Source organism: Peromyscus californicus, unplaced genomic scaffold, assembly GCF_007827085.1.
Source record: "Peromyscus californicus insignis strain IS unplaced genomic scaffold, ASM782708v3 Scaffold_14__1_contigs__length_90479793_seg_2, whole genome shotgun sequence".
NCBI lineage: Eukaryota > Metazoa > Chordata > Mammalia > Rodentia > Cricetidae > Peromyscus > Peromyscus californicus.
In genome coordinates, this window is record NW_026294436.1 from 57,908,355 (window position 1) to 57,929,134 (window position 20,780).

The 20,780-nt window shown below is 48.5% G+C and overlaps 1 protein-coding gene across 3 annotated transcripts; it reads right to left on the bottom strand.

The window, feature by feature from the left end:
* Positions 1–3,754: 3,754 nt before the first annotated feature.
* On the bottom strand, positions 3,755–20,469 carry Slamf8 (SLAM family member 8). Of its 3 annotated transcripts, none has more exons than XM_052737684.1 (5): positions 19,589–20,469; positions 16,958–17,284; positions 13,463–13,768; positions 13,275–13,382; positions 3,755–11,616 (listed from the first exon to the last, which is right to left on the bottom strand). In XM_052737684.1, the coding sequence occupies exons 1-5, from the start codon at positions 19,620–19,622 to the stop codon at positions 11,549–11,551; spliced, it is 843 nt and encodes a 280-aa protein (XP_052593644.1). In that variant the 5' UTR covers positions 19,623–20,469; the 3' UTR covers positions 3,755–11,548. The 3 variants fall into 3 exon arrangements, with proteins under 3 accessions (XP_052593644.1, XP_052593643.1, XP_052593645.1); XM_052737683.1 differs by having other exon boundaries at positions 13,264–13,382; XM_052737685.1 differs by lacking the exon at positions 13,275–13,382.
* Positions 20,470–20,780: the final 311 nt, after the last annotated feature.

Sequence of the window (20,780 nt, forward strand, 5' to 3'; positions counted from 1 at the left end):
GCCTTCCTTCAACCAAGGACACAATGCCCTGTCTATTCTAGGGCTGGATGCTTGTTGGATACATCTGCTTTTCCCACCACTGCTCTACATCTATTCGAGTCTGTGGTCACTTCCTGCCAGGATCACTGCGGGGGCTTTGTCTTCAGGCTTTTATTTCACTCCATTCTTCACACAGGGCCAGCCAGGTCTTTTCAAAATGCAAGTCGGATCATGTCACTTCCTTCCTTAAAGCTCTTCAGTGGCCTCCTTTTACCTTTGTAATTAAATTTTAAATCTTACCGTGTCTTACCAGACCCTGCCTGACCTGGCCTCTGCAACAGGCTCCTTCCAAGGCCGCTCTTGCTCATTACCCACTGGCCACAGGGACCTTCCTTTAGAGTCTAAAGTTTAGACGCTCACACACATCAAAATCCTTCCGGAAGGCTCTCCATACCTGCCGATTTCTGAGCTTGCGGGCCTTCTCGACTCTGCTTTATTACCGACTCCCACTCTTTCTGCTGGCTGTGGCTTAAACGTCCCTTTCTCAGAGGGGCGTTTTGGGAGCTGCCTTCCTGCCAGCCATATTTTGCTCCCTCGTGCTTTTCTTACTTTCGGATCTCAGTTATTTTCTTCTGAAGAGACTTGGTACAATTTTAATCACCCATTTGCGCTGACTCGCCCCGTGCCTGTCTCTGCCCGGTGGACTGCTGCTTCCTGAGCGCAGTGAGAGGCAGAGGCAGGTTTGTCTCCTTGGCAGCCGCCTTCCCAGGGTTCCTTGCTTGTAGCAGGCACTCCTTAAAGGCGTGCTCAGAGAATGGTTCCTGAAGATAGAAGCGCGGTGGGCTGGGACATCGGAGTCTGTCCTGCCGAGTTCGAACTCACAGCCTTCTGTTGTGCATCTTTAGGAGCCATAGGCAAGCTGGAGTTTCGCCTAGAGTTATGGAGAGTGACTAGGAATTATGACAGGAAAAAAGCCCAAGGGGAGGGGTCCTCCTATTTAAGCCCACTCTTTTTTCTTTTTTTTTTTTTTTTTAAAGAAATGGAGACCATTTATTTGTTTTCAAAAAGGCAGTAGTGGCCAAAAATATCCTTACAGTCCTTAAAGTGTTTTTGTTTTTATTTTACACACCACCCACAGTTCCCCCTCCCATGCCTCCTCCAGCTCCTCCTCTCCTCCCTCCTCCATCCACACCCCATCCACTCCTCCAAAAGGGTAAGTCAACAAAGCCTGGTACATTTAGTTGAGGCAGGACCAAGCCCCTCCTCCCTGCATCAAGGCTGAGCAAGGCGTCCCATAGGCACTGGGATCCAAAAAGCCAGCTCATGCACCAGGGATAGATCCTGATCACACTGCCGGGATCCCTCAAACAGACCAAACTACACAACTGTCTCCTGTATGCAGAGGGCCTAGTCTGGTCCCAAGCAGGCTCCACAGCTGTCGGTCTAGAGTTTGTGGGTTCCTAGGAGCTTGGTTCCATTGTCTCTGTAGATTTCACCCCCCTTGCTCATAGAATCCCTCTTCTCTCTCTTCGACTGGACTCCCAGAGCTTGGCCTGGTGCTTGGCTCTGCATCTGCTTCCATCAGTTACTGGATAAAGTGAAGCCCACTCTTAACATTTGTCGCTATAGATCATCACAGAAGAGGGAGTAGGAAGATTGTAAGAGCCAGAGGTAGTGCACATCTGCAGCGAAACCGAGCTTGCTGGACAGAACAGCACCCTAGCACATATGAACTCCCAGTGGCTGTACCTGCATGCACAATCCTTGCACATGATCAAGCAAGCCAAAATCCCAGCACAGATCAAGGGAGAGCTCATGAAGTCCTATTCCGGGCTGAGGAACTATTGGCAGCTGATGGCTTCTTGGGGAGGGAGAGTCAGTTTCCTACAGGGATGTGGTCTCTGAGAGATGGCCCTACACCCACACACACAGGCAGCTCTAAGTGGACTCAGTAGGTTTAAAAGAAGAAGAAGCACATGAAATTGGGAGGGAAAGTGGTAGGGAGGATGTGGGAGGATGTGGGGGGTGTGAAGGGAAGGGAATGTGGGTGAGTGTAATCGAAATATATTACATGCATATACAAAATTATTAAACAATAAACATTTTGTTACTTGAAATTGTTATTTTTTTTTCTTTTTAAGTGACCAGGGAGGCCACCTGTGGACTGAAAAACTTTGGGGTTTCATCTCATGCATGGTTGTAGTTGTACCTGTTTGTTAGGACCACTAGCCCACCAATAACAACATGAAGGCTTATTATTACTTATGAAAGCTTGGCCTTTAGCTTAGGCTTGTCCCACTAGCTCTTATAACTTAATCTGCTTCTATTAATCTACGTTCAACAATGTGGCTTCGTTACCTCTACTCTGTACCATATGTCCAAGCTCTTCAGTGCCTCCCTGGCGTCTTCCTGCCTCTCTTCTTCCCAGAGTTCTCTCTCTCCCCGGAAATCCCACCTATTCTCCCCTGCCTAGCTATTGGCCAATCGGTTCTTTATTAAGCCAATCACAGTATACATCTTCACACAGTGTAAACAAATATTCTGCAACATGTAGTAGTAAAGGTAAAACTAGTTCATTGTCCTGGGGCTGAGGGTGGACTCTTTATTTACTTACCTGTAACTACATCCATCATGGTGGAGGACTTTACACACACACACACACACACACACACACACACACACACACACACACACGGAAGCCATGCATACCTACATTGCCCTCCTGCAATGCTAACTTCAGACCTAGGGGCACATATATGGGTGGTTTTACTTAACTTTGGCAGGATGAATCCAGAAAAGAAATCTCAGAATTCTTGTTTGAGCAGGGACTTCCTGGATCTTGGATTCAGAGTATGGTTCAGGGGGAGAGTGAACTCCAGGTAGTGTCCCTTATCTCCTTCCTGGTGGAGGTGAGCCACGGAAGGCCCTCAGTAGCACAGGCCCAAGCAGTAGCCATCTTGATGAAGTGCAGGCTGATATTATTTCTGAGCATGGCCTCCTAGGGGTAACTCATAGGGAATGGGTTGGTAGACATTCCACTCCACTTGTCCTTTTAGGACACAGGCTCCAGGGAACGAAACTCCGAGATAGCCACTACCTGAACTCAGCTGAAGCTCTGGGTGGTAACTCTGGCCTTTGATATAGAATTCTCTGCCAGATGAGTGCATTGATGAGACATAAATCTTCTCTTGACTGCCCAGGCTTCGGGCCTCAGATAATCCATGAGCCTCATTCTCTCCCCTGTACCTCTTACCCTTTTCTCTGTAGTAGCCAGGTCTATGGTCAGTCCACATCCTCCCTTACCTTCTCATGCTGAGGTATCACTGCATGTGGGATGTGTGTGCTCACGGCTTAGGAAGAAGCCAAGGCTGTGTTGTGTATGTGTGTGGGGTGTGTGTGTGTGTGTGTGTGTGTGTGTGTGTGTGTGTGTGTGTGTTGGAGGATGGGGCTGTTAGGGATTTTCTGGGTGTTAGGCTGTAAGGTACTGTTATCAATAAGAGGCTGGAGGATTCTGCAATATTTGAGGGTCAGGTGATCAGTGGATCGTGGGTTGTAGGACTGGGTATTCCTGGGTCTGATGGACAGACAGGACTGTGGTAAGCACCTGGTGCTCTAGGCTCCTGCAGTTACCCTGGCAGCAGGTGGGCGGGTAGTGAGCAGACCAGACAGTGGTCAGGGAGAGAGCAGCGGGGGTGGGGGTGGGGTGGGGGGATGGGGGGTTGGGGGTGGGGGGGTGGGGTGGGGTGTCATCCCCCTCACTGCCTCTCTAGTTAGGCTGAGTTTTACTGACTTTACCTGACCATGGAGATCCCTGAGTAACCCTAGTAAGAGAGTGCAACCGGAAGGCTGTGTGTGGGCTTGAAGGCAAGACAGAGTGTGACAGTGTCTCAGTCCAAGAGTCCCAGGTCCCAGGACCATCCTGCCCGGGAAGTGTGGCTCTGGCCCCAGCACCACTCTCCTCCCACTTGGAGGGGAAGCTGAAGGTCACCCATCAGCCTGTGATTTCCCGGTATTCTGGGAACACAGCTGAACAGAATCCTTCGCTTTGGGAAGACCTGCCCAGGAAATCACAGCGCTACCCAGTCTTCCATGCCTGCTAACTGTTCTAGGCAAAGTTGCCATTACGGTGATATTTTATTTGTGCTGAAATGTGATTTTATTTGTATGTTAATAAATAAAGTTGCCTGGGGGGGGGGGGTGGGTCAGAGCTAATAGCAAGCCATAGCAGAAGTCTGGCAGTGGTAGCACACGCCCCTAATCTGATCACATGGCAGGCAGAGTCTGTGTGTTCATAGCCAGCTTGGAGACCCATACCTTTAATCTCAATACCAACCATAGAGACCTGGAGGTCTGTATAGACAGGCAGTGACAAGGAGGTCATGTTGTTGGGTTTACAACCAATGAGAAGGCAGAACAGAAAGTCAATAAAAAGACAGACACACAGGAAGTAGGTCTCTTTCTCAGGGGAAGGATGGTAGCGGCAGCGGGGTGGTAAGAAGGCGGTTTTGGTCTCAGCTCTTGGCTACTTCTCTCTGACCTCTGGGGCTTTTAACTCTGCATTTCTTTAATAAAACCATTCAGAATTACATCTACATGCCATTTGCCATTTCTCCCGCGGACTGGACTGACTCTTACTGAGGACAGAGGTCAGACAGATCAGGAGACAGCTTTGAACCCACTGTGGGGGCTGTATGTCTGTCCCAGTACTGCTGTTGACAACGAGGTCTTGAGCCCTTGGAGGACAGGGCTGCGATGTGTTTTAGTAACTGATAGATCTCTGCTGTGGTGCTGTGTGGCAGATGCTCTGTAAAGCTTATTGAATGAGCAGATGGATTCATTTCCTGTTATACAGATTCCTGTTCAAGCTTTTCCTTAAAGCTTTATTTTGTTAGACCAACTATTGCTTCTGACAAGATGTCACATACCACTCTTCCGTTGTCATAGAAGAAAAGTCCTTGGCTCCAGCTAAGTAGCTCTAACTCCACTGATTTGGAAACTTTAGTGAGCAACTGGGATGCAGAAAGTATAATGGAATAATTCCATGGAGACCCCAAGTCGGTCAGCATTTTCTTGGGATCTCTGAGTGACCCACAAGTTTAGGATAAATTCCTTACTTGCTTTAGTTAAGGCCAGAGAGGTTTGTTTTCCCTGTTGCTGTTTTTGCGTTTGCATAGACCCGAAGAATCTTGACTAATGCCAGTGTTTCTCTTTTATTCTTAGACATTCTAAAAACATGACGGTTTCAATGGCTGTGTGTATTATTCACTTGTTTGTATGATTGCTGGTTTGTGTTTCTTGGTAATGGTGTAACTACTTCCCATCACTTTCTCCTTACAGTGCTGATATTTCCCCCAAGCAACACGCTGAGAAAAATGGCAGAGAAAGAGAAGCTAGATTAATTTTCCTCCACAAAGCATGGCTGCTTTCCAGCTCCTTAGCAGAACCCTTCCACTGGCCTCTTCCGTCTCATTGTTTATTCATTCATTCTTTCCTTAAATTGTAATGAGTTCTCACTATTGGAGGATGCTATAGATTGTTGCGGGTAGGAATAGCAAACAGTTTTCATCGTAGCAATCATCTTTGATTGGTAGGGGTAATGTCAACAGTGCATCTAGACTCAGTGGGAAAAGTGTGTTGGCATCTATTAGCTGGGTCTGACATGGCCCTGGAAGACAGAAATTTGTATATACATGCAATGCGTTTGTCACTCGTGGTACAACTTCCTAATATGAACAATCTCTAGTCTATGATCTTGCTCTGAGACAGATCTTGCTCTGAGACAGTTTCTGCTGACTCAGATTTGTTCAAACAGTTCATTTCATAACTGTATTTCATCATCAGTTGGAAAGTTCTTTCCCGGTGATGTAGTGCAGTGTGAGGGGCTGAACTGATTTAGAGAACCAGTTTTAGAACTAATTTTTATCTTGCCTTGACTAATTACATCTTTTTGGCTTCAGCTTTCCACCTAAGAAGTGGAACCCAGTAACCACAAGCCTGCCTCCTCACTGTGATATCCTATTTTTCACATGGGTCAACATCTGCATCTTGGTAACATGCTCCGCTGACCCTGGTTACACAGTCTGGGCTTATGTTAAAGCTTTTCATATATTTGTATATCTGCATCCATCTGAGGTTTTCGTTTTTGTTTGTTTCAAACCAAACACAAGCAGTTTCTTTAGTCATTTCTCATAGGATAAGGACATCTAGACTTCTCACCATGCTGGCCATTCTCTTCTCGATACTCAAAGTTTATTGTATCTCCCTAAAAGTATGACTCCTGGAATGGGAGCCAGGCCAGCTGTGCAGTAGAATATCCCCACTCATATGGTCAGCCTGCCACTCCTGACAATTGGTTGTCTCCAGCACATACCCCAAAGGCGAGACAGCAGCTGACACTTTCACAGACCTAGGGAGGTTGTATTCTGGAGTTTTACAGACTTTTGTTTCAGGCTGCATGCAGAACGGCTACAGGGAGCCGATGGGTCCAGCCTGAAAGGGACAGTTGTTTCCCTGAGAGATCAGCAAGAGCTGGTTAACACAGGTACTGTGTCATACACATGGAAGAAAGACTTGGTGGGGATGCCATTCTCCCCCTTCCCCCTCCCTCTTTAAAGCACTGAGTATTTATACCTGCACGAAGGAAATGAAACTGTCTTTGAACTGGTTCTTGTGCTACACTCTCCCCCATCCTCTCATATTAGTTTTGGGATACAGCGTCTCGCTCTGTAGCCCAGGCTGCCTTGGTACTCACCAGATAGTCTAGGCTGACCTTAAAGTCACAGCAATTCTGCTTCAGCCTTTCCAGTGCTAGGATTACAGGTGTAAGCTACCATGCTCAGCTAAATTCTAATATTCCGTCACTTGACCTCTTGGTCCCAGCAGATCTCACGTTTATCCTTCATACAAAAGAATAGGCTCAAATGCTATCGCTGAAGATAAAGAAGAAGAGAACAAGGAAGAGGAAAGGCAGTCTGGAGAGGATGCTGGTCTGAGCATGTACATACTAGATACATCCCCCAAAGAGACTGACACCTTGACTCACTGGGGCCCCCTCTGCCTCCCAAACTCCAAGGAAAAGAGGCCCTTGCTCTTTAGACCCTGAAGACCTCCATGAGGTGGCCCCAGGCCTTATCTCTGGACCTTTCCCTTCTCTTATTTCTCCCTCGTTTGGATCCAGCCACCTGGTCTCTGTTGGCTGTGAACTGTGCTTCCACTTGAGGGCTTTGCTGTTCTGTGCTGGCAGCACTCACCTGCCAGTGCGTGGTGACATCCTAGTTCCGATGAGTCCTCTCCTTCCTTCCTTCCTTCCTTCCTTCCTTCCTTCCTTCCTTCCTTCCTTCCTTCCTTCCTTCCTTCCTTTTTTTGTGGCTCTGGAGATTGAACCCAGAGCCTCCTGCATGCCAGGAAGCACTCTCCCACTGAGCTATATTCCCCAGCCCATCTTTTTGCACTTTGTTTTGAGACAAGTTTCTGACTAAACCAGCCAGGCTAGCCTTGAACTTACTCTGTAGTCCAGGCGGGCCTTGAATTACCATCCTCCTACCTCAGTTTTCCAAGTAGCCAGGTCTCTAAGCTTGTACCACAAAGCCAGCCTGCCTTATCTTTTAGACGGAACCCGTCAGCATCTAGCATATACTTATCAATTTATTTATATGCCATTGAACATGGATTCTACAAAGGCAAAGGCTTTGCTTCATCCGAAACTGATTCCTCAGGGCCTCAGAGAGTTCTCAGCATATGCTGAATGCTCAGTTCATACTTGGGATGGTGTAACTTTTGAAGCATCTTTCCCAATGTCTCTTAGAATAAGATTGGTCTCCCACAAGCACTTTGTGTTTTCCAGAGGAAGGATAATAAGTCTAATAAGGATAATAAGTTGACAAGTGAGTCACTGGGGATGGGAGCAGCAGTTTGTTTGAGCAGCATGTCCTGTCCCAAGAGGCCCTGGTACAACTCCCTGCAAATCCACTGTCTACACAAGGTAGATAAAAAGACGAGACCTGTGCTTGGATTTGAGGTGAGGCTGTGGAGATAAAGGGAGGAAAAGTGGGGGACAGACAGTGTGTGTTTTATCACCCCAGAACCACCATGGCTCATCACTAGAGCCTGGGCTTCCCTTTTCACGTTGTTTCATAGACAGGCTGGTTTTCCATGAGTTGGTGAGAAGATGCCTATAAGTGGCAGGGGAGGGCAGCACAAGCTGCCAGGCCGTGTGGGCACGTGCACTCTACACGCGGAAGTTGGACGAAAGGGGAGAGAAGAAAAGTGAGTGCAGGTGAATGAAAGAATTCGATAAAGCCAGGAGCCTCTGAGAAAGGCCGGCGAGAGGGGATCCAGGGTAAGTGGACAGGAGGTGTGTGATGTGAACACACCAGCCAGTGGATGGTGCCCATTATTTGTCCCAGGTAAAGTGGCTGTCTCGGCAGTGAGGAGAAGAGGGAAGGTGCCAGGGCAGGACTGACTTCCTGGGTGGAGAGACTGAAGCCACCCAGGAAACACACTCAAAACTATCTCTGTAGCTGGAGTTTTCCTGCCTGGCCCACAGTCAGGACAAATCTCTCTCACCCGCCAGTCCCAAGCCGCTCAAACCTGATCAAGTAAACACAGAGACTTATATTGGTTACAAACTGTATGGCCGTGGCAGGCTTCTTGCTAACTGTTCTTACAGCTTAAATTAATCCATTTCTATTAATCTATACCTTGCCACGTGGCTTGTGGCTTACCGGTACTTTACATCTTCCTTGTCCTGATGGCGGCTGGCAGTGTCTCCCCTCCCAGCTTCCTGTTCTCTCAATTTTCCTCTCTGTTAGTCCCGCCTATACTTCCTGCCTGGCCACTGCCAATCAGTGATTTATTCATTGACCAATCAGCAACACATTTGACATACAGACCATCCCACAGCACCTCCCCTTTTCTTTTCTTAAAAAGGAAGGTTTTAACCTTTACACATCTCCAAAGTCAGCTTGGTATATTTGGGAATTTGGGCGTAGCTTCTCTTACTACTTCCTGCTGGAGGGGGGCGCTGTATCTTCTGGGGAAACAAAGAAAATTTTAGGATCATGGAGTAGTCCGTGAGGCTGTATCATCTGAGCCAGTTGCCTTGAAACGGTTCTGGATGTTGGATCATCTGGGCCATGGTGTCATCAGAGACCTTTCAGGTGGTCTTGGCTGGTCAAACCTGATGTGTCTTAATCTTGAGCAAATCCATAGCCTCTGGCTTTCTGTGGAAACAAAAGAGACTCTTTTCCAAAGCAACGTATCCTTACATCCAAATTTTGAAGTCAAAGTATCTTTAAAATATACATACTGGTTTAACTCAGCTTCCTTTACAATCAAATATCTCTCTGTAGTTAAGAATCCCAAAGACAACACAATCCAGATTCTCTGTGTAATAGTCATCTCTACGTGGCTTATTTTTTATATTAATTTTACTGTCTCTTTAAAGACTTTATTTTTTTTTAAAACCATGTATTTGTTTCTATACTGTATATATCACCTTTTTTTGTCTCTTTTAAGCCTACGTATATTTTACATACATTTTAAACTATTACATCTGAATCTGTCTTATTGTGAATCTATTGCTTTAAGCTGCAGCAGCTGTGGCTACTGGCTCCGCCCACCTCAGCTTCCCAACATGGCGGCAGTATGCTTACCGCCAGCTCTGGGAGCCATCATGGGTCTATGCTTTTATCCAAGCAGCGTGTAGCCCAGAAACCTCTTTTTTTTGTTTTGTACTAGCAAAGGCTAAATCCACAATGCAGCTTAATATGCCACTTGCAGAGGCCTCATTCCCACCATACGGGGGCAGGTCGAGCGCACACGCTAGGAACCCGCCAGTAGCTCAAACCGGCAGCTGCCGCTCATTTGAGAGAGACAATTAGGAAGCTGTTTTTAGCTCCGTTTTAGAATCTTTTTTTTCAGGTTTTAGGTGGAAACTCTTGCCCCACGTTGGGCGCCATTTGTAGCTGGAGTTTTCCTGCCTGGCCCACAGTCAGGACAAATCTCTCTCACCCGCCAGTCCCAAGCCACTCAAACCCGATCAAGTAAACACAGAGACTTATATTGGTTACAAACTGTATGGCCATGGCAGGCTTCTTGCTAACTGTTCTTACAGCTTAAATTAATCCATTTCTATTAATCTATACCTTGCCACGTGGCTTGTGGCTTACCGGTACTTTACATCTTCCTTGTCCTGATGGCGGCTGGCAGTGTCTCCCCTCCCAGCTTCCTGTTCTCTCAATTTTCCTCTCTGTTAGTCCCGCCTATACTTCCTGCCTGGCCACTGCCAATCAGTGATTTATTCATTGACCAATCAGCAACACATTTGACATACAGACCATCCCACAGCATATCTCTGCTTCCTCAGTGCCTCCTTCCTCTCCATTATCAAGGTCTGGGCGGGGCCCCAGGATAAAATCCATTCCATTTGGATGAGAATAAGCGTGGACCTTAGTAGCTGCTCCTCCACGAGGACAGATTTAACTCAGTAAGTGCTTTGTTTTCCCAAGCAGCAATAGACAGCCTAGACTTTTTCAAGACAGAATCATTCAATGGCAGGATACATTTTCCAAGGATGGCTGTAACAGTATCCTCTACAGTGGCGGCCTGTGTCAAAGCGACCTTGACGATCCTACAGGTGAGTGGTAGGGACTTTGCTCTCCCCTTGAACTTAGGTGGGTCTTCTACACTTGCATCTGAAAATGAATGTGGCCGATCCTGAAGTGTCTCAGTATCCTTCCCCTCCACAGTTTTCCTCCCATGTAGCTGTTCATGGCTCTTCCTTCTCCCAGTTTCAGGAGGACAGACTCACCCTGAACTTAGCGGCTTCTCTTGCTATTGTGCAAGGCTTCCCTGTTGGCTGGGTCAAACTCTCTGTTTTTGTTTGTTTGTTTGTTTTTCCTTTCTGGCAATGGTGTAGAATGTACAGAGAGACCCCCAAATACTACCCCAGATCATGTAGAAGGCATGAGAGTAGTTAATGGTGATGAAGATGTCTATTAATAGGGTGCTACCAGAAAAATGGCTTCCAACCCAAGATGGCGGCATGTCAGCTATCCTTCGTCACCCATAACCTCAATTGACCTTTGAGGGGCCTTGAACTCAGATGCCCAAAGTCCTTCATGCCAGAAAAGAAAAGCCCTTCCTTCCCTCCACCTTTCCTTATTCTGTAACTTTCCTTATGGTAACATCTTGAACACAAGAATCTCAGATTCCAGGGGCTGGGGTTGGAGTTGGCAGTGGTTAGCTCAAATGTCTGATATCTCTTAAGGCCCAGGACCTGGCCTGGAGGCAGTCTCTTGATAGTTAAATAATTCCTTCTATACAGTAGTATAGAAGGACAATGTCTCTGTGGATCCTAGAGAATGTCCAGTGCTCTTGAGGAAGCACCCTCTTAGTCCACCTTGCCCCCCGGAGGGTGATGGCTTCCTTGGCTGTTCTCTAGCGGCAGACAGGAGACTTGTGGAAGTTCTGAGGACCCTGGAAGTTTCCGGGTGTGGAGCATCATGTGGCTGGGCAGGGCGTCTCATCATGATCCAAGCACCAGTTTATGTGTCCTTCATGGCGTATCTTACACGAGGGGATTCTCCGTCTCTGGAACCACCCTGTCAGTGCTAGCATCCTTCCTTTTCCTTTTCCCTGGAGAGGAGACCAGAAGGTTGGAGTCTCAGCATATTCGGCCCCAGGCTCTGAACACTAGGTATCCTGAACCCAATCACCCCTTCTTGTTTTCTAAAGCCATGGAAAAGGAGATGTCTGTTAAGAACGGGACAGTCTTCTTAATGTCTACATGTCATCCGCACCCATACCGTGAGTTAGGGCTGTGTGGTGCCTGGTTAAATAACAAGAATGCGTGTGGCGGAGCGCGGACCAGCCCCTGGACACGTTGTGTGGAGATTTACATTATCCCAGGTGGCCACAGCTGTTCTTTTATGAGCCTTTAAAATGTTAGGTTACATGAAAGGAGGTTATTGCAAAGAACCATATAATGGGATTCCATTCACGTAAACTGTCCGGAATAGATAAGGAAAGTGGATGCGTGGTTGCCGTGGCTGCACAGGGGAGTTGAGGAGTGTTGACTCAGTAAGTGGTTATAGTCTTTTGGTGGGGAAGGTGATAGAAATGTTCTAAATTGGTTGTGGGTAGGAGATAAAGCTCTGGATTAACTTAAAGCCATTAAATTGTGCACCTTAACTAGGTGAATTGTACAACATATGATTTACAGTTCAATAAAATAGTTTTTAAAAAATGGCTCTTTTCTTGGTTTCTACCTTCTTACTACAAATCCTGGGGGGCAAGGGGTATGGGACAGACCCTCTTCCTAACAGACAGGACCCCTAAATGGAGTGCAGTGTAAGCTGTCCACCTCAACTTTCCTGTCCCTTGAGAAAAATACACAAGTACCTGTCACTCCTGGACCTAATGCTTAGTCACAGAGTAAGACCCTGGTCTTCCAGGACACAACTAACATCGTAAGGGCAGGAAGCTCAGCAGGGAAACAGCCATGAAGCCTGTGACATCTGTGATGCTCCTTCAGGGGCAAGGTACAGGGCATCTGGGCAGACGCAGGGATAATTATCTGTGTGTAGAGCCCAGAGCCTGATCTGACCAGGTTTTCTTCATCACTCTTCTGTAGAAGTTGGTCTTGTGAGCCATTGGCCAGAGGTGGGGGTGGGGGTGGGTCTTCTCTCGGGAGTTCCTTTCTTAAGAATGGTTGGCAAGAAGTGAGTAGGGTTCATCAATACTTTCCCTCAATAACTATTCACCAGTGCTCTTCCTGTTTTAGGAGCCATGATGCTCGAGGGACCCACTGGGTGTGTCCCATCATGACCCAACCTTTGCTTTTGTGTGGCTCAAAGGTCAGCAGGAGCAGACAGGTCATTAGTCCTTGGGATGGAGTAAGCAAAGGCAATTAAAGGAAGGAAGTTCATCAGACTGAAGGTAGGCATGGAGAGGGGGAGGTAGGGAAGGCTTCCGGGAACACACTCCCCTTGAAGACTCAGCAAGAGAGGGCCAATTGGAAAGGGAAAAATCACAGAAAGCGTGCCTTAGGCAGAGAGACTATAATGTGCACAGGCCTGCGGGGAATCTGAGAGAGCAGCTCATTTGAAGAATCGCAGAAGAAAAATCAAATTGTTCAGTCTGGTTGGAGACCAAAGTGTGAGGGGCGGGCCAAGACATGAGACGGGAGATGCAAAGGAGCAGGCCTCTGAATCTATGTGGGAGGAGTCTAGTCCCATCTCCTTCCTGGCATTCCCACCCACTTCCCCCATGTTCTGTGCTTACAAGACTCCTACTTGAGCAGGGGCCATGGTGCCATGCCCCAAAGAGACCAGCTAGAATCAGGAACACTGAGATTGGCACTACCACCAGCAGCACGTCCTTGTAGGAGGCCTTCCCAGAGGCTGCAACATGGAGGGTAGAGTCAGAGACGGGTCTGATGCACCATAATCCCCAAACCATTGCTTACTGGCCCTTGGCCTACCTGCTTCATGATGGCAGCTCTCCCAGGGAGTGACTGTGGCCATATCCCAGCTGACAGGGTTGGAAGCGATGCAGGTATAGGCCACATCTTTGTCGCCCAGTCCCAGCGAGACACTTAACACCTGTCCATTTGAGAAAAGGCTGTGCAGTTCCATGTCAACGTCCATCAGCCTCTCCCGTCGCCAGCTATAGGTTATGTCACTGATGTTGGGGGCCCAGCAGGACAAGAAGACCTGGCAGGTGTTGGGGGGTTGAACCTCTTCCGTTGCAGCAGTGAACACTCGAACCACGGGCTTGGGCACCGTATCTGTGTGAGAGCAGCAGAGCAGAGTGGGTTAGGGGGCTGCTGGGTGGAGTCCACAGCTCTGTGTCTGGGTTCTATGCATGCTTACATGCCTCTTTGGTTCTTCCATCTCGTTTATCTCCCCGTTGCCGATTCTTTAGCTCGGTATCCAAAGCTTTTATGAAATGATTCGTGCCAACCTCTTCAGCTACACTCTCTGCGGGTCTTCCTCACCTAGTCCATTGGTTTGCAGTTCTCCTAAACATGAGGTGCTGTTTCATACATTTCAGGCTTTTGTGTGGCTCATCTGTGCACACAAATGCTCCCTGCCTCCTCTAAAGAAGGTCTTAGGTGCCGGGCGGTGGTGGCTCACGCCTTTAATCCCAGCACTTGGGAGGCAGAGGCAGGCGGATCTCTGTGAGTTCGAGGCCAGCCTGGTCTCCAAAGCGAGTTCCAGGAAAGGCGCAAAGCTACACAGAGAAACCCTGTCTCGAAAAACAAACAAACAAAAAAACCAAAAAAAAAAAAAAGGTCATAGGCCATACTCTGGCTTGTCCTCATACTCACAATCCTCCTCCTGCTTCTACTGTCAGAGTGCTGCAGTTACAGGGTTGTGCCACCATGCCTGGTCCTATTCTTTTCCTTCTTGCCCACCTAGGGACCCCCTATGCATCCTTTAAGACACCCTCCTCCCGCCCCTGCCCCGTCAGACACACTGCTTTTTATGTGTGTCTTTTTATGCTTTTTATGCCTTGACTGTGACACCTTCTCCGATAGTTCAGGTAGGACTCAGAGTTCTCCAGGCACCCCATTCGTGTCTTTTTGAAGCCCTTCATTCACAGTGTGCCAGTCAGTCAACAAGGGATGACAAGTATTTATTAGTTCAGGTAAGAACACACATCCCGCCGCACTTGGGGAGCCTACAGTTTAGTGTAAGGAGACAGACACTGACACGTGATGATGAACAAGAAAATAATCATAAGGGCATAAAATGGGGTGAATGAGGAGAGCCCGGAGGGGGGTGGGGGTGGGGGCTCTGTCATCGCCGTAACCTTAGCGCTCTAGCGCTGGCAAATCGGTGTTTGATACCTGGGCTGCTAACAAATTAGTGTCCTGGCATCCTAAGCAGCGGCTCCTCATTCCTGTACAGATTGATGAGTAAATCCCACGTCTCTAGCAATGGGGCCAGTGGGAGAGCATTATGGTGGCCACAGGAGGGCCGAGTCTCTGACAGCGTTCCAAAGTCAAGCAGAGTCAAACCTCGTTAATGCCAGCTCAATCTGGTGGGATTTGTGATATGAAAAAAAAGAAATGATTTGCTGGGCATACTAATAGTATAAACAGAGATTACAGGGGGGATATTTACACCACTTAAGAGGACTAGCTGCCTCCAAACACGATCAGGCGCCGTAGAAACACCCATCGACATTTCTGGTAACTGATCCGCTAATTCAAATCATTCTTATCTATTGTCAGAGCCGAGCTCCTAAGGACGGCTGCTTGGCAGCTTCCTGCAATTAGTTCTAATCACGCTATGTATTTGGAAGCAATAAAACAGCAATTTCCTCAAAATCTGTAATTCAGATACTGAGAACAAGGCATTTTAGGGCTTAGTGGTGTGGGTGCCGCCTGCATTACCACACTCAATGTCCTTGTTTCACGTGTGCAGCAGCCGAGACGTGGAGGAGAGGCTCCAGGGCCTGGGTGGCTGTGCAGGTCATTCCCTGCACAAGGGCACTGGGGGGGGGGGGGGGTGGCGCTACACAGTGCTGAAGTCCAGCCAGCATTCTGCCTGCTGAGATGGACAGCTTGCTGCATGCCTTCATGCTTCTAGAAGTGCACCCTCTAACTGTACATCAGCATCCTGAATGGCTCACCCAAGGGCAGGTAAAACAGCTGTCTCTGGGGCTTTGAGAATCCTCCCCAGTTTGCTTACTGGCCCCTCTCTCCTGCTTCCTCTTTCCAGCCTCTATCCCCACTTCCCATTCTTAAATCTGGACTCTCTGCAACCTTCTCCATTTTTTGAGTTTTCACTGAAATACTGGTGTGGGGCCACACATAGTTTTGTCTCAAGTCATTCGGTAGATGAAATGAATGGGAGTTAAAAAGGCCCGGAGCAGCAGAAATGAATGGAGATAGTGGAGGAGAGAGACAGAGAGGAAGGAGGAAGGGAGAGTGAGAGGGAGGGAGAGAGGGAGAGAGAGACTGAGAGAGAGCAAGCTCATTCTATCCTCACCCTATCCTTAGCCAATTCATCCACTCCAGCTGCAGGGATAAACGCAGCTGCACACGGTGCTGGTATTGTGGAGCAAAGCCCACCCCATGGACCCTAAGAAACGAAATAAAAATAGTGACTATTTTTTAGCTCCTAAGTAACGCAGCTCGGGTTAGCCTTGAACCCACAGCAATCCTCCTGCCTCAGATGCCCAAGTGCTAGGATTAGAGGCACGTGTTACCCACCCAACTAAAAGATCTTTTAGGAAAAACAAGACTGGGGGTGGGTGTGGTCCAGATCCCTGGTATACAGTTGGTTCTTAATATGTACAAGCCCTAGGTTGAATCTTTGGTGCTAACTTTAGAACAACAGAAATAAAAAAAAGAAGAAGAAAGAAAACAACAAAACCTCCACAAAACAAAACAACAAAACCCCCATAAAAACACACAAAACCCCCAAACAAAACAGAAATATAGAACAAAAATCCTATAATTAATTATAATTCAAGTTGAATTTAACTTGTCAGTAAAAACTAATTACGTCATATGCCACATTTTTCCTTTGCCTTTTTTTTTGTGTGTGTGGTAAATAAAATAATAGAACCAGCTTTGATGATACCTTAGAGGGGATCAACAGTCCACTTTGCCCTACACACCACTGTGCTTCATCCTGATGGGGATTGTACATAGTAGGTGTTATAAGGCTCACTGTAGGAATGAGGAAAGAAGAGAAGGTCTGGTGGGTGAGCATCATGTCCCAGCCTGCTGAGCCAAGGAAAGAACGAAAGGAGTACAGATGAGGTATGAGGTGCTCACCGGGGAAGTGTGTGGGAAGCTTTTTTAGATGTGACTTCTGGGGAGTCGCTTTTCTCTGATTTAGCCACGTGGCCAAAGGCCGTACCTTTCTGGAACCCAGCCCTCCCCAGCTCCCGTGGCTCCAGATGCTTGGCTGGTAGTTTGCAGGAGGAGAGTCAGGGAACCAGTGTTGGACACACTTACCGTACACCTTGAGATGCAGGGTCTGGGTCCAGGTTTGACCCCCGGTGTCCACCATCAGCACGGAGAAGTTGCCGCTGTCTCCAGTTTTCAGGGGCCCAAGCTCCAGGCTGAGGTTGCCATGTAGCTGGACTCGGCCCAGGAAACGGGAGTGGTACAGAGTCTCCAAGGAACCCCGGAAAAACGTGGCCAGGAGCTCCTCTGACGGCCAGAGAGATCGCCAGATGGCCTCGCGCACTTGGAAGCCAGGAGGGCACTCTGCCGCCAGCAACACGGAGTCCCCCACCTTGCTGAGCACTTGGACACCGATAACCACGATGGGAAGGAGTACTGTAAGGACAGAAGCCGCGGTGAATCTGCCTGTGTAGGCGTCTTGTCCTACTCCTGGCAAAGAGCTGAGTTGCTCAGAATTGAGTTAGGGCCCCTCCGCCACCCAGCAGCTGCACTGAGTTGAGGGTGTAGCAGTAGTGTGTGTCATGGATGGGGAAACAAAACAGGAAGAGAATCTGGTCTCTGTTCATGGAGAAGCCAGACCTCAAGCCAGCCACTAAAATAAATGAAGTTATCACGCTGAGAAAAAGTGGCTGAACGCAAGTAGGTTAATAGGGGTGCTCACCCAGCCTGGAGCGGCCTCCGAGAAGATACAACTCAAAGGAAGAATAGGAAGCAGCCAGTCAAGCAGTGGCTCCTGGAGTAGGGATGGAGAGGAGCTACAGGCTGAGGAACAGGAGGAGTACAAGGGAGAGAGCATGGGGAAATGAGAGGGGTTCAGGAGGGGAAGTGGGCAGTGCACCAAGAGTTGGCGGGATCACGCTGTATCATGAAGCAGAATTGGTGTCTGGGCTTCTAATCCTTAGAACAACGGTGCGTGCTTGTGTGGTGTGTGTGTGTGTGTGTGTGTGTGTGTGTGTGTGTGTGTGTGTGTGGTGTCTCACGTAGATTTTAAATGAGAAAGCGACATGATGAAGTGCAGGCCTAAGATGGCCATGGCAGGAGGCATGGAGAATGCATTGGAGGTGGGGGAAGGTGGAGGCCGTTTGTATTCATGCAAGAGAGAGGTGATGGAAACTTGAACAAGGGAAGGGAACCACAGGGATGGGGAGAATTGAGACAGAGAGATTAATAGTGTAATTAACAAACTCTGGGATTAGATTAGGTCTGGAGAGGGAAGGAGAGAACTCAGAGTGTGCCCAGGTCTTTGGGATCCATTACATATCATTATTGTGATCTGAAACAAGGGCAGAGACAGACAGATGACAGCAAGGTGCTGCGCTTTTTTGAGGACTGTTCTGAGTTTGAAATACGAGGGAGACAATCCTCCTTGAACTGCCCTCTTGACCCCTTTTCTGCCTTGTTCATGCTTCCTCTGGAAGTATCACCATCACCTCTAACCTCTGCCGTCTCTGGCCGCAAGTAGACATGCTTTCTGTTTTCCCACAGTGATCAGGGATCAGCACCCCTATCTACTATTATTGTCTGTTTCTGAATCAGCATCTCCCACCAGGCCGTGAACTCTTTCAGGTCAAGAGCAAATGTCTTCATCTGTTCTTGCAGTGCCCCAGTTTCATACCAGACTTCAGGAGCTCAGGAAATCGCACCGAGTTTGCCGAGGACTGGCCCAGAGCCTGGCATAGAAGGAGGCTTTGGGATGCAGGGCAGGGTGAGGGCTGATGTGTAATGTATCCAAGCGCTGCGAGTTGGGATAAGGAGACCCGTTCTGGATGGCCACTCTGCTGGCCACAACCCTAGTCTTTATCCACATCCTCGCCCTCCCTGGACCCAGCCGTCTCCATCCTGTTGGGACACAGCTTCAGTCTTAACTGGAGATGTCAGTCCAGACTGAGGTTCTCTCATGTCCTGGCTACCCTCTCACCTTCCTCCCCTAAGTAAGACGTGGAGGCTGTCTCAGCGCTGTTGGACCATTCTCTGTTGCCAGTAAGAACATCTCTAAAAATGATTGAAGGTCTGAGGATGTAGTGAGCTCTTGTTTAGTTCTTATGAGTCCCCGAAGGATACAACAGTGTCTTGGGGTCTGTGAACTCCATCCTGGCCCTGCAGGGGCTGACCTTGTTGATGGAAGAGTGGGACTCGGGCACAGATTGATGAAGGGGGCCACTGAGAGTTTGGAGACTATTCTCAAGCCCACAGGGACCATGTTTAACCTTCTGTTACCTCTCCTCTGTGCCAATGTTCACCTCTACTTGTACAGGACAGAGAGAGGGACCCTAGCATTCCTACAGGCTGCCGAAAACGCTCCTCAGACCATAGGGAACCTTGCTCTGCATCACCCTCCCCTCCTCTTCCTAGACTGTAGAATCCCCATGTATCAGTATTGACAGAATCCCCATCATCCCTGCACCCAACCTTCTCTCAAAGCTGCCACCATTTTAAGCCACTCCGGGCCCTAGAACAGATGGTATCTCCTGGATACAGATGCCACTAGTGCCGCCACCCGCCACCCCATTTCCTCCAAGACCCCACTTTAGGTTGCCTCAGAGGTTGCTTCAACTCTTCACTTCTCCTTAGCTTCCTACTTGGTTTTGGGAGGCAGCTGCCTAGAGGTCTGATGAGGGCAGCTAGGGAGGGGCTTTCAGCTCCCTGAGGACAGGCTGTCTGTCCATCTGCTCCACTTACCTTCGCAGAGAAGAAGACCCCAGAGGGACCACATGGCAGACGTCCTCCTTCGGAAGATTCCCTCAACAAACCAGGATATCCTAGGCCAAATGAGTGCACGGAAGGAGCTGTGGTCCTGCTGGAAAGTCCCATGTTCAGAAGGAGGAATCTTGACTCAAAACAAGATGTCTGGAAAGTGAAAGCATCCCGAATAAGGCGGAAGTTGGCTGCAGGCCCGGCTGGGCCTCGCTGGGCTTTCAGGAGCTGATTCTTGTAAGTCAGCCTCTTTCCTGTGCACATGGCTTGCCAAAGCATGGTGACAAGCACACCCACATGGCTCATGGGCTCCTTGCAGATGGTCACCAGGCTCTCTGCATCCATCCCTGCCCAGGGCTGTGTCTAATCATCATCATTGCCACAGAGAGTTCTCTGAGCTGCAGTTCCAATCATCACTTCCCCTCTGCTGAAAACTCTTTGAAAGCCTTCCGCTGCCCGTCGGATAAAGACTAAACACTGAGCTTAGCATGTGAGGCTCCTCAACTTCTCCAGGCTGACTGCCCATATCCCCATTCCTCTCGGGCCATCTCAGCCCGATCACCTCTTTTTAGAACCACCCATTTGACATTTGCACACATCGTATCGGCTTCCCAATCAGGGATGCTCTTCCATCTATCCTCCCAGATCCGGGCCAGCTCTGTACCCAGCCAGGCTGTCCTTCAAGGCTTCCTGACTACAGACAGAGTGGCAAGCCTTTGTACCCATGTGCACTTACATGTTGCTTCCTTATGCCCTTGACATGTTGCTGGTCATAGCTTCATAGTTTCTGCAGGCTGTTTAACAGCAACACTTGTATTTGTTTCTATGCTGGACATGCTTATTATTTAATAAATAACTGTTAGAGAGTGAATGACTGCTAGACATGGTTACCCCTTTTGCTTTTATGTAAGGCTGAGGACCATTCTCAGAGCTGAGCTTCTTGTAGCCCTGGTGGAAGTATTAATGGTGAAAGAATTTAAAGCCAATGTAATGTTAGGCAGCTTGCTGGGGTCACAGAGGGACAGAGCATGGGTCTATTCTGTCACAGTTACCTCCTCACTCTTATTCTCTGCTTTTAGTTAATTAGCTGCTGCTTCTCCTCCTCCTCCTCCTCTTCCTCCTCCTCCTCCCCTTCTCCTCCTCCTCCTCCTCCTCCTCCTCCTCCTCCTCCTCCTCC

What these genes read in the sequence shown, in the direction of transcription:
- Slamf8 (XM_052737683.1), bottom strand. Translation starts at nt 19,622, where the DNA reads ATGTGGTCCCTCTGGGGTCTTCTTCTCTGCGAAG. An exon ending in GGGTCTTCTTCTCTGCGAAG is followed by an intron (nt 17,285 to 19,588) that starts GTAAGTGGAGCA and finishes CTGTCCTTACAG; the next exon opens with TACTCCTTCCCATCGTGGTT. An exon ending in CCTGCATCTCAAGGTGTACG is followed by an intron (nt 13,769 to 16,957) that starts GTAAGTGTGTCC and finishes GCTCTCACACAG; the next exon opens with ATACGGTGCCCAAGCCCGTG.